The sequence below is a fragment of the Oncorhynchus keta genome, chromosome 32 (genome assembly GCF_023373465.1).
Source record: "Oncorhynchus keta strain PuntledgeMale-10-30-2019 chromosome 32, Oket_V2, whole genome shotgun sequence".
NCBI lineage: Eukaryota > Metazoa > Chordata > Actinopteri > Salmoniformes > Salmonidae > Oncorhynchus > Oncorhynchus keta.
The window spans coordinates 21,209,506-21,222,429 of record NC_068452.1 but is presented as its reverse complement, the minus strand read 5'-3'; the positions used below and the strand labels follow the sequence as shown (position 1 = coordinate 21,222,429).

Below are 12,924 nucleotides of genomic sequence, written 5' to 3'. Positions count from 1 at the left end.
TGGCCGCGTCTGAAGTGGAATCTTAATCCCTTTATAGTGGAATACTTTTGGCCAGTAAAGCAGTGCACTATACGGGGAATAGGGAGCTAGTTTTCTTTATCCCTCAATTGTTATCCCAGCCTTATGGATGTTGTCATTATAGTGTATGAGAGAAGCATCAAGTCAACTCAGACTATTAATTGGGTAATCTGTCTCTAGGCAAAGGTGATCTGATTGGGGCAGACCTGACAGCGCAAGACCAGGTGATCAAGACCAATGCGGACGTGAAGGCTCTGACCTACTGTGACCTGCAGCACATCAGTGTCCGTGCCCTGAGGGAGGTCCTGGGCCTCTACCCAGAGTATGGCAGTCGCTTCAGCTCTGATATCCACCACAACCTCACTTACAACCTGAGAGAGGGCAGCGAGGCAGAGGTGAGAACCACACATGCTCACTCAATCACTCACTCACTCAAACTTTACTCTGTGTGGCCTGTGTAAACTGTAATGGAATTGTGACTCATTCTGACTCACTGTCCAGGGGCTGACAAGGTTCTCACGGTCCCCTCGGCTCTCTCAGGTAAATGTGTGCCTTTTTATTACTATACTACAGATGGGGATTTACTATGACCTATCAGTCTGCTACTGACAGATAACTCAGGAATTCTCCTACAGCCACAGCCAACATATCTACAAAGTCACAGCTTCACAATTCAGAGCTCAGAACAATTCAGAGCTCAGCACATTTGTAGTCATAGCCAGATTATTTTAAGCTAAATGTCCAAGTAAAATATTTACACCTTGAGATGTGAATAGGCTTTGTGACTCATCATTCCATTTTTCAAAGTGTTTGAATATGTCACGCCTTGGTCTTAGTATTTTGTGTTTTCTTTATTATTTGGTCAGGCCAGGGTGTGACATGGGTTTATGTTGTTGTATTTCGTATTGGGGTTTTTGTATTATTGGGATTGCGGCTGAGTAGGGGTGTTGTATGGGCTTGGCTGCCTGAGGCGGTTCTCAATCAGAGTCAGGTAATTCTCGTTGTCTCTAATTGGGAACCTTATTTAGGTAGCCTGGTTTCGCTTTGTATTTCGTGGGTGATTGTTCCTGTCTCTGTGTAGTTTCACCAGATAGGCCAAAACACTTTGGTTTTTCTTTTTTACTTGTTTTGGAAGAAGAGAACGAGCGCCATTCTCCTTGCGGAGATGGTGCTAAATACATCAACACGGTCAGTCCCTGGGGTTGGGCTGGCCAACACGATTTGGTTTGCTTGGAAGGAAAAGGAGTGGGAGCCTTTAGGACGGGAATCTTTTGGAAGGATAATATTGATGGGGATTCTAAAGGTGACGGTGAAGGACGTGTTTTGTTTCCAAGGCAACTCGTTGGAGGGAGCATACGACGTGGCACTATATACAGAGGAAAAACACGATGATATCCTGAGAAGGGCAAGAGCATTGGGAGGTGAGAGGCCGATGTGCCACTATGAAATAACAAGCCTGGCGAAGAATAACTTTAGGGTTGTAACTGTCAACATTTACAACCCTTACGTTAAGGACGAAGAGGTGAGGACTTTTTTGGGGAGATACATGGATAACGTCTCCTCAGCAAGGCACCTCAAAGACTCCCTTGGGTTTTGGAATGGGAGGAGAGGCTTCCAGGCCCTCCTCAGAGAGGACCCAAAGGGACATGGTGGCTACCTCCATCCTCCTGCTATGTTCTCCCTTGGGGCTGACAGGGGGACGTTGTTTTATGCATGTCAGCCCCCATTTTGCAGGCGCTGTATGGCCTACGGTCACATATTCGCCTCCTGCAGTACAAGAAAATGCAGATTTTGTGGATCTGAGGAACACGAGGCGAGGGATTGTGACAAGCCTAAGACGTGTCATGGGTGTGGCTCGTCAGCACACCTGTGGCGGTGGTTCCCGGCCCGTCAGAGGTCATATGCGTCTGCGGCTGGGGGGGGGAGCAGGAGCGGGGGATGGGGGAAGAAGAGGAGGGGAAGGAAGCACGCCTCATGACCAGAGTACAGGTCCAAAGGGGAAGGCCACAAGGAAGGAGGAGGAGCAAGAAGCGGCGGATGGAAGAGAGAAGGGCACGGGAGTAGGAGAACCAGGAAAAGCGGCGGAAGAAGGCAACCAAGTGGAGGAGCATGAGAGAGAAGAAAGTGAGGGAGGAGTGGTGGAGAAGGAGACGGTGGAAGAGCAAGTGGACTGGGGGGAAAGTGCCCTGGTGGAAGAGATGAGGGGTATGGTGGAGGAGGGGTATCTCTCCACTGAGGTTCACCTGAGGGATGGAGGGGATGTTAGTAGGTTTAAGAGGGAGTGGGACAAGGGGGAGTCGGTTTGGGGTGTTGGGGGGGTGCACTCATCGGGGGTAGGGATTTTGTGTGGGCACAGGGAGGTAAAAGTGGAGGATTCTTTTGTGGTAATGCAGGGGAGGGTTATAGGGGTGGATGTCACGATAAGGGATTGTAAATTTAGATTAGTGGTGGTGTATGGGCCACAGGTGGTGGCAGACAGGAGGGAGATGGTGGACTGTCTGACGCCCCTGTGTGTCACAAATAGGAAATTAGTGATAGGGGGATTTTAATACAGATTTAGGAAGAGGGGGATAGCAGTGCAGGCGCCATTGCCAGGCTAATGGCTTGCCATGGTCTGGTAGATGGTGGTCTGCACGCTACTCCGAAAATGGACGGTCCTACATGGCGCAACTCCAGGGGGGTTGAGCGGAGGCTCGACTATATTTTTGTACCCAGGTCTTTGGGTAAGTTGTCTGGGCGGCTGTTGCCTGTTTTCTTTTCGGATCACGACGGGGTGCTCCTGCAGGTGGGGTCGCCAGTCTGCCTCTTTGGTAGGGGGTACTGGAAGCTAGATCGGGATGTGCTGGAGGAGCAGGCTTTTGTTGATGGGTTTTATGGTTTCTTTTGGAGGCTTGAGGGCCTCCGGTCCATGTGCGAGGGGGTGTTAGAGTGGTGGGAATTAGTTAAGGTGAGGATTAGGGCTTTCATAATAGGGTATTGCAAGAGGGAAAAAAGGGAGGAGAGGAGGGAGGTGGATCATATCCAAAGGTTAATTGAACTCGAATACGAGGCAGGCAACCTCGGCGGGTCGTTTGACTGGGAGAGATCCGCAACCCTAAAGGCGCAGCTCAGGGAGTTGCAGGAGCGGAAGGCTCGAGCTTTCCTGGAGCGTGCGCATAGTGGCTTTCTAGAACATAATGAGACTTGTTCTGCTATGTTCTTTAAGTTGGTTAGGGCCAGACAGAGTAGGAAGGTAATGCATGGTGTTAGGGAAGAAAATGGTAGTATAGTTAGAGAACCAGAGGATATGGTCAGGGTGACAACTGATCATTTCCAAGGTTTATTTAAGGAAAGGGAAATAGATGTAGAGCAGGGAAATGTGTTTTTAGAACACTTGTCCAGGCGGTTGCCGGAGGACATTAGAGAAGTGATGGAGGCCCAGATCTCACTAGAAGAGGTTGAGAGCGCTCTTAGGAGGATGGGAAAAGGGAAGGTGCCTGGGATGGATGGGCTGCCGGCTGAGTTTTATCTCATGTTTTGGGGTATACTTGGACCAGTGGTCCTCGAAGTCTTGAAGGCCATCCTTGAGACGGGGTCCCGGGGGGGATCAATGGCTGTTGGTGTGCTGTCACTTTTATATAAGAAGGGGGAAGTAACAGACCTTGGCAACTGGCAGCCGTTGACCATGCTGTGTGTAGATTACAAGCTACTTGCAAAGGTTTTAGCAGACTGGTTGCGCACAGCCCTTCCCTACGTCGTTCATGAGGATTAGACGTGCGGGGTAGAGGGTCGCTCTATTAGATGGAACCTACAGTTAATCAGGGACTCCATCGCTTGGGTTGAAGATAGAGGACTGCCTTTAATGGTAGCAGCTAGATCAGGCGAAAGCCTTTGATCGCGTGAATAGATCCTTTTTATTCAGAGTGTTAGGTCGATTAGGATTTGGGGAGAAGTTTATAGGATGGATTCGTACATTATATGTCGGAGCGGGGTGCCGAGTTAGTGTAAATAGTCACTTGGGTGACGTTTTTGACCTCTCGTCTGGGGTCAGGCAGGGGTGCCCACTCTCGGCTCTCCTCTTCGTTCTGTACATGGAGCCTCTGGGGGCTGCCATTAGGGCAGACACAGGGGTGGAAGGCTTGCTGATCCCTGGAAGTGGTGGGCTGCGTGTTAAGATGACACAGTACGCCAACGACACTTCCTTGCTGTTCTGCAAGGACTAGTGCCTGACAAGGTCCCTTGCCATCTTTGGGGATTTCACCCGAGCGTCGGGAGGAGTTCTGAACCATGCAAAGTCTTCCGTCAAGTTTTTCGGAAGATGGCGCGGTAGAACGGATGTGCCTGGGGGGTTATCTCTCTGTGAGGGGGCCCTGAGGATTCTCGGGGTCCATTTTGAGACCTCCGGCTCAGCGACGCTAAACTGGAACATGCGTATCGCAGTGGTACAGAGGAAGCTAGCAATGTGGAAAGCTAGGTATTTGTCTTTTATGGGCAAAGTCCTGGTCCTAAAGGTGGATGTGTTGCCGTCTCTTTTGTATTTGGCATACATCTACCCATTGCCGGCTTGTCTGAGGAGGCCTCTAGTGAGGCTTGTGTTTCAGTTTATGTGGAGTGGCAGGTGCGAGTGGGTCGCCAGGGCACGCATGATCTGTCCCATCGGGGAGGGAGGTAGGGGGGTACCACATTTCCCCCTCAAGCTGGACACAATTTTTGTTTCTTTCTTGTTAACGGAGCTTGCTCAGCCAGTGATACACCCGTCCGGTTACCTCCTGCGGGTGTTTTTCTCATATCAGGCGAGAAGCATAATGGTGTGGTCTAACACGGGTCCTCGGGCGGAACAGCTGCCGTGCGCACCCTGAGGTTGAAGTTGCCCGAGTAGGTTTAGATCACAGGCACCTGTACGAGGAGGTCAGAAAGGCAGGGAGTCCGGCGCCTGTTGTGGGCATCTCGGAAGTGGTCTGGGAGGGAGTGCAGGCGCGGGGTCTGGACAACAGGCTCAAGGACCTGAATTGGTTGAGCCTCCACAAGTGCTTGCCGGTACGTTCCATCTTGTACCGGTATAGTTTGGTGCAATCCCCCACCTGTCCAAGATCCTCTTGTGGCAGGGAGGAGACTGTGCGCCATGTCTTTTGGGACTGTGCCTTTGCCGGAGTAGTATGGGCTAGGGCACGGGTGTTGTTAGGTTTGGTAAAGGGGGATTTTGTATTGACGTGGGCCAGATTAGAGAGGGGTGTAGGGAGAGCGAGAGGGACGGATAGGGACAGGTTTCTGCTCTGGCTTCTCATGAGTCTCTTTAAACGGGGGCTGTGGGAAGCAAGGCAGAACATGGTGAAGACAGGGAGAGATTGGGGGGGTGGAAGGGATAGTGAGGAGGGTGGAAGGAGATTTGAGGGGGAGGATGAAGAGGGAGGAGAGGAAGTGGGGGCAGCATGCTGCTCGGGAGAGGTGGAAGGGGGGTTTAGGGCTGGGTGTCATTTAGATTTGTAAGAGGATAGATTAGGGACGGGGAGATAGGGAAAGGTATTTTGGAGGGTGACAGGGAGGGAAGATGCTCCCCTGAGGTTTTGTTTGGGGTTTATGTTTAGTTGAATTAAAATACTATTATTTGAGTATGTATGTAAATTATGAGTTGGAAAGAATGAATGGTATTGAAGATAATAAATTATTTTTTATAAAAATAAAAAAAATAGGCTGTAATTAGGTTTCACGTTCCGTTTGTTGTTTTGTATTTTGTATAGTTATTTCATGTGTCACTTTTTCTATTGAAGTCATGAGTAACCACTACGCTGCATTTCGGTCCGACTCTCTTTCTACAAACAAAGAACAACGTTACAGAATCACCCACCACACACGGACCGAGCAGCGTGTTAACAGGCAGCGACAGCTTGAACAGCGAAGGGAGGACGTTATGGACAGCAGAGGCATGGAGTATACGACGTGGGAAGAAATCGACAGGTGGGCGGCCGACCCAGAGAGAGTGCAGAAGCCCGCCTGGGATTCGCTAGAGCAGTGCGAAGAGGGCTATAGGCGAATGGAGTCGGAAAAAAAGACACGGCGGCGCAGAGCGAAAACCGAAAGTGACCCCCAAATATTTATTGGGGGAGGGCGCAGAGAGAGAGTGGCTGAGTCAGGAGTCAGACCTGAGCCTACTCTCCCTGTTAATTGTGAGGAGCAGCAATATAAGGACTTCTGGTCTTGGGAGATCGGTTGGAAGCCCGAAAAGCAAAACATTATTGGGGGGGGCTTAAAGGGAGTATGGCTATGCCAGGTAGGAGACCTGCGCAAACTCCCTGTGCTTACCGGTGGGCTAGAGAGACCGGGCAGGCACCGTGTTATGCTATGGAGCACATGGTGTTTCCAGTGCAGGTGCATAGCCCGGTGCGGCACATACCAGCCCTTCGTATTGGCCGGGCTAGAGTGGGCATCGAGCCAGGTAAGCTTGGGCAGGCTCAGTGCTCAAGAGCTCCAGTGCGTCTGCACGGTCCGGTCTATCCAGAGCCACCTCCACACACCAGTCCTCCGGTAGCAGCTCCCAGCACCAGGCTTCCTGTGCGTGTCCTCGATCCTGTAGCACCAGTTCCAGCACCACGCACCAGGGCTTCTGTGCGCCTCGCCTGTTCAGCACAGCCAGAGCCTTCCTTCCCTCCTGCGCTGTCGGAGCCTTTCTCCTCTCCTGCGCTACCGGAGTCTCCTGTCTGTTCAGCGCTATCAGAGCCTTCCTTCCCTCCTGTGCTGTCGGAGTCTCCCGCCTGTTCAGCGCTATCAGAGCCTTCCTCCTCTACAGAGCTGCCGGAGCCTCCTGCCTGTTCGGAGCAGTCAGAGCTGTCAGTCTGCATAAAGCAGCCAGAGCTGTCAGTCTGGTCGAAGCAGCCAGAGCTGTCAGTCTGCATGAAGCAGCCAGAGCTGTCAGTCTGCAAAGAGCTGTCAGTCTGCAAAGAGCTGCCAGTCTGCAAGGAGCTCTCAGCCTGCATGGAGCAACCAGAGCTGTCAGTCTGCAAGGAGCTGTCAGTCTGCATAGAGCAGCTAGATCCACCAGCCAGCCAGGATCTTCCGGAGCCTACTACCGACCTGAGCTTCATCTCAGTACTGGGCCTCCTCTCAGTACTGGGCCTCCTCTCAGTACTGGGCTTTCTCTCAGTACTGGGCTTCCCCTCAGTTCCGGGCTGCCCCTCAGTCCCGAGCTGCCCCTCAGTCCCGAGCTGCCCCTCAGTCCCGAGCTGTCCCTCAGTCCCGAGATGCCCCTCAGTCACGAGCTGCTCCTCAGTTCTGTGGGGTTCTGGGTGAGGACTATTAGGCAATGGTCGGCGGCAAGGGTGGATTCTCCCAGGACGCGAAGGGGAGGAACTAGGACATTAATGAAGTTGGGTCCACGTCCCGAGACGGAACCGCCACCATGGACAGACGCCCACCCGGACCCTCCCTATGGTTTTGAGGTGCGTCCGGGAGTCCGCACCTTAGGGGGGGGGGGGTTCTGTCATGCCTTGGTCTTAGTATTTTGTGTTTTCTTTATTATTTGGTCAGGCCAGGGTGTGACATGGGTTTATGTTGTTGTATTTCGTATTGGGGTTTTTGTATTATTGGGATTGCGGCTGAGTAGGGGTGTTGTATGGGCTTGGCTGCCTGAGGCGGTTCTCAATCAGAGTCAGGTGATTCTCGTTGTCTCTGATTGGGAACCGTATTTAGGTAGCCTGGTTTCGCTTTGTATTTCGTGGGTGATTGTTCCTGTCTCTGTGTAGTTTCACCAGATAGGCTGTAATTAGGTTTCACGTTCCGTTTGTTGTTTTGTATTTTGTATAGTTATTTCATGTGTCACTTTTTCTATTAAAGTCATGAATAACCACTACGCTGCATTTCGGTCCGACTCTCTTTCTACAAACGAAGAACGACGTTACAGAATATTTGGTCTGGGACAGAGACATTTAAATGATTGAAGTTGATATAAGAGTTCTGGGCCCTGACCTGTTTCCCTTCCTTCTTAGGTGAACATATAACTTGATAAAAGGCTGCACGCAATGTTCTGATCTTGCCCATTCCCAGATAGAACTTCACTCTGAAAGAAGCATGATTGCAACTCTCACAGCCCCATTTTTCTACCTTTGTTGAGAGCTTAACAAAGGGCTGTCATTAGTGTGTCTCAGTATCTCTGTGAGGCGGATTTTGTACTCTTGTTTTTTTGTATTTGAGTGGGTGTTGGACTAGGCATATGCCTTTGTGTGTGTGACCTTGTGTGTGTGTGTTCCTATGACATGCGAGTGTCCACGTGTTAATGTTTCCACATTGTGCGTGGGAGTTAACTGATTCTCTCAAAATTAATTTACCAGAATGTGAAAATTGTCTGGTAGCAATAAACGTAAAAAAATAAATAATAATCTGACAGAAAAAATGTCACTCTGAGGAATAACAATTATAAGCCACGATGAGGTCATAACAGCTAAATAATCTGACTCCTACTGAAAATGCCAAGAAGGCAGTTCGCCTCAGTGCACCTAATTTCCTATGTTTGCCACGAAGAGAAAGGAACAGCACTGACTCACAGCAGAACAGATATTAGAAGGAAATTACACACCATCTCTTGTTACCGAAGTGGGTGAGGATGGAGCGGGAGTGGTCCGGAGGGGGGCTGGACCCTGAGAATTTAGCATTTTCTAAACACCTGAAACAAATGTTCCTTCAAATTAGAGCCATAATCATTATACCTAATTCTATTCTACACAAATCTCAATATACTGCACTAATGCCTAGGATATTACATCCTAGTATTTTTCTATATCTAAGCGTACCTCTTGACCGGTCTGGTGGTTATTTTTTTAAAGAAACAAAATATTCTTCTCTGCATCTCTGCTAAAATCTGGGTAAAAGACTAAGATTATTCACTACATTTAATAATTGCTTGGTTTTCTAAAGTCTAGCAAACTTTGACAGCCTGAAATGGATTGGTAGCTAGTTATGAGGTTGGGAGATTGGGAAAGTATCTAGCTGGCTAGCTAAAGCCAACTTCATAGAAAATGCTATGGCTCTAGATTGCAGGAGAAAGCTGTTTCAGGTGTTAAAAATATAACAATTCTCCAACAAGCTCCCCCCCGGACAACCCCCCAGCCATCCTCATGTACTCTGTGCCCCCTCAGATTTTTAGGGTGCATGACGCCCCTGCTACCCATTACCGGCAGCTAAAATCAAATTAAACTTTGTGTGTTTCACTCTACACTCTCTCTCCTCCTCCACTAGCAATAGGCTACTGGAAGACATGCATGATTGTTTGTGAGAACTACAGAGAACCTGTTACTCATGCCTCTCCTCTCCCACCCTCTGCCCCTCAGGAGCGAGCTGATAAGGACCACAAGCTTCCCTTCATTGCGGAGGCAGAAGATGTGGAGTCTGGTGAGGACATGAGCCACTGTCCCACTGGTGCATCCCACCAAGGGCGGCTGCTACTGATGCATGGCCCGAGCAGCCCCGTCTGCCACCCGGGCTCCAGCAGCCTGCTGGGGGAGGAGCTTCGACATGTCAATACACTCCGTCTCTGCCGCTCCCCAGCCCAGGGCTGCAGAGGCCGTAGCCCCTCCCCTCAGCTGCTGTCCAATGAGGAGGTTACTCTAGCCCCGGTGCCCACCATGGTCACAGATCACAGCTCATCCCATAGGCCAGCCAAGCTGCTCATACCCTCCCTACATTGTGTCAGCCCTCTGGACCTCAGCCCCAGGTGAGTAATGAGACATAACTGACAATCAAAATGACTAGCGTTTGTATTTCATTAGCCCAGTACCTAAGCCTAAGGTTTGTAGGATTATAAGTCTATAACCATTAACCAAAAAGTAAATCACATATTCCAATCGATTTACCTGGTAATAACAGCAAAGACAGATTACAGTTCAATTTATTTAACTGAAAATCACTTCATATTTAATCATAACCCACTTAAGTGTGAACCTCTCTTTCCTATCTCCTCTAGGGTTGTGGATGGAATTGAGGATAATAGGCAGTCTTTTCACTTCAATGTGGATCAAGGCGAGGCAAAGACCAATAGCAAAGGTAATGGGCTCAGATTAAACAATGGTTTAACTACAAAAAACTATGTTTTTCTATCAGTGGTTTTCTAACAGTAAATAGAAACGTGTTTTAGGCAAGGATACTGAATTGATTGGTCAGAAAATTGCTTTTTTTTTAGAATGATCCAAAGCAGTACAAGTAGGCTACTCATACAAATGAAATGGTATGAGCAAAGTGCTTTATGTTGTCGTGGGGTGTGAAAGCACTGATCTTGTCCATCCCATCCCCCCCATAGACCCATTTCAGGTTAGCGCCAACTTACTTCTGGAAACAAAGGAGGTGAGACAGAACATCAGCCAGCTAAACAAAGAGGTAGGAACATAAAATCACATTGACAGAGTAAACGGACACATAAACCAACATAATGATGTATCAATGAACTGATAAATGAATGATATGCTCCATCTAGGTAGAGAGACCTCAAGAGACACAAAACTTTTTTGTTCTCCCACTTCATTTTCCGTACTCCACTTTCGCTGTACCCTAAAGAGTGTCTAAAAACAGGTCATCCCTGACACACTTTCAGCATTAAATACACCACTCAGGCTATATAGGCAAGAGAACATTGAAAGACATTTTTCCTCAAATAAAATGTAGGATTGTTAAATTGGAGATGCTCCAGATTTGAAAGCTCACGTAACACCGACTGATCGTTTATGGCTGTGCTTGTTTTTGGTTTCCACCATTTCTGACCTAGAAAGAGACAATAGAACTCTAATGCTTATGTCTCCTGCCTTGGAATAAATACTATTCAACCAAGCAACAGATTGTAGCTTTCATTATTCTGCGTGCCATCTATTTTCCAGATGAATACCCTTAACCAGGAGGTGTCCAACCTGACCAAGGAGCTCCATGAGATGATGCATTTCCTGCAGGCCCATGTGACCATGTTACATTACCCCTCTGCCATCTCCACCTATCCTTATGGCCTGCAGATGGCCCCGAACCCCAACCCCAGCAGCAACATGATTGCTTTCAATGACTGGCAGACACGGGTGCCTTTCAGTATGCCTGCTGGACCTCACCCATCTCACCTTCAACACGACCTCCTCAGCCACCCTGCCAGGAACATGTGGGCCTACAGTGGGGTGCACCCCCAGGGCAGAGGTCAGAAGGTGGAGGTTGAGCACCATCACCAGACGTCCAATCCCAGGTCATCCTGTTTACATCCGTGCTGCTCGGACAGAGGCATAACCACTGGTCAGGGACTTGAAGCCCAGTACAGGCCTTTCCCGACCTCCAGAACTACACCCAACTCTCCCTACATGGGCCACTCCCAATGCCGGACTGGGCCATCTCTTCTGAACCTCAACTCTGCCTTCCCAGTACTCCCAGGTGCGGGTCCTGGTCAGGTTGAGTACAAAGCCTCCATCCCCACCATCAGTACCTTTCATCCCCTATGTTCCCCAGGCAGCCTCAGCCAGTCCCACCCCTCCCTGAGTGTCCAGGTCAACTCTGACCGCAGCCATTCACCGTCCATCTCCCCAACGCCTATCCACGTCTCACTGACCCCTACCGCCCAACCACAGCTCCACACCGCCTTCAGCTCTCAGTCTGGGGTGTACACGTCTGTCAGCCCAACATATAATCAGACGCACAACCAGACCACCCAGAGGCAGGGCTCTCTCAACAGAGCTAGGAAGAATGACCTGGTGGGCTCCAGCCCTGTCCACACACTGGACTCATCCCTACATCTGGCAGGGCAGCCAGCAGGGCAAGGGCCAGACTGTGGAGGGCCTAAGACTGAGTACCCACAGGGCAGGGAGAGACCTGAGAGGATGCAGAGTTATGCTGAGCGGGCAGAGTCCCAGACCCAGGGGACCAACATCAGCACACAGCAGACCCTGGAAGTCGAGCCTCTCTGGGGCTTGGAGGTGACACATTAGCAGCTGTCTGGAGCCCCACCGAGACCGGATAAATAAACGGGTCATTACTGGTGCAAAGTAACGCTGAGCCCATCAACTCAACTCTCCCTTTTTGATTGCACCTCTTATGCTACTCGAGTTTACATCTGAGAAATGAATGATTGCTTGACAGTCTAAAATGTTCTCTACACAGCAATCACACTACATAATATCGACACTGATTGTACTTGATGTACTGTTTATTTAATTTGACTGTAAATACAGCATTGATATGGACCAGAGATTATGAAGACAAGCTGACTCAGCTTACAAAAATATTCAGCTTTGTGTTTATTATGTATTTCTTGTGAACTGAAAGTTAGGTATTACTAACCGGAGGGTATCTCTAGACATATCACATTGAGACCTGGCAGCCATGGAAACAGCAAACCCCACCCCTGTCCTTCATTATATTGTGTTTACATAGAAAGTATCATCACCTAATGAGCATTTTGACATGTGGTTTTAGGTGATTTCATTGTCTGTGAACATACTGTGGAGCTCATTCTACAAGCTGTCTGGACTTTACAGCATACGACCAATGTTTGTGCTCATTATTTTAAGAAATTGTCTCTTGGCTAGCCTGCCAGAGGATTGCTGGCCAAAGAGGACCTATGGTTATTTGTGTTTTTCCCTCTTCTGCAATATGGCTATTCATAGCTCTGCATTTCTTTTTGCTCTGGTGTCTGGATCATTTTCTGACTTTATCTATGCTGTATATTTGACTGTTTCTCTTTGGTAACAGAGACTGAAATAAGACGTGCAATGAGTTGAACAACGTGTGCTGTCTGAAAGAGTTGTAGTATATCACTTTGTTTGTTTGTAACTGATATTAGTTGTAAAATAAAACTATTTAAGATGCAAACAGAATAACATATTTATATTTATTTAAAACAGGGACTCTGAGAAATACAATTACATCTGAAGTGAAAAATGAAATAACTTGAAAGGTTAAACTGAGCAGGTCACAGTAGTG

At 48.9% G+C, this 12,924-nt stretch overlaps 1 protein-coding gene across 1 annotated transcript in view; it reads left to right on the top strand.

The window, feature by feature from the left end:
* The window catches only part of LOC118364736 (potassium voltage-gated channel subfamily H member 4), a 35,808-nt gene extending 23,011 nt beyond the window's left edge, over positions 1–12,797 (top strand). Inside the window, exons 11-16 of the mRNA XM_035746433.2 lie at positions 199–413; positions 520–558; positions 9,315–9,697; positions 9,947–10,026; positions 10,280–10,356; positions 10,851–12,797. Of these exons, the coding sequence (XP_035602326.1) occupies positions 199–413; positions 520–558; positions 9,315–9,697; positions 9,947–10,026; positions 10,280–10,356; positions 10,851–11,930 (1,874 nt within the window). The 3' untranslated portion in view covers positions 11,931–12,797. The remainder of the gene's footprint in view (positions 1–198; positions 414–519; positions 559–9,314; positions 9,698–9,946; positions 10,027–10,279; positions 10,357–10,850) is intronic.
* Positions 12,798–12,924: the final 127 nt, after the last annotated feature.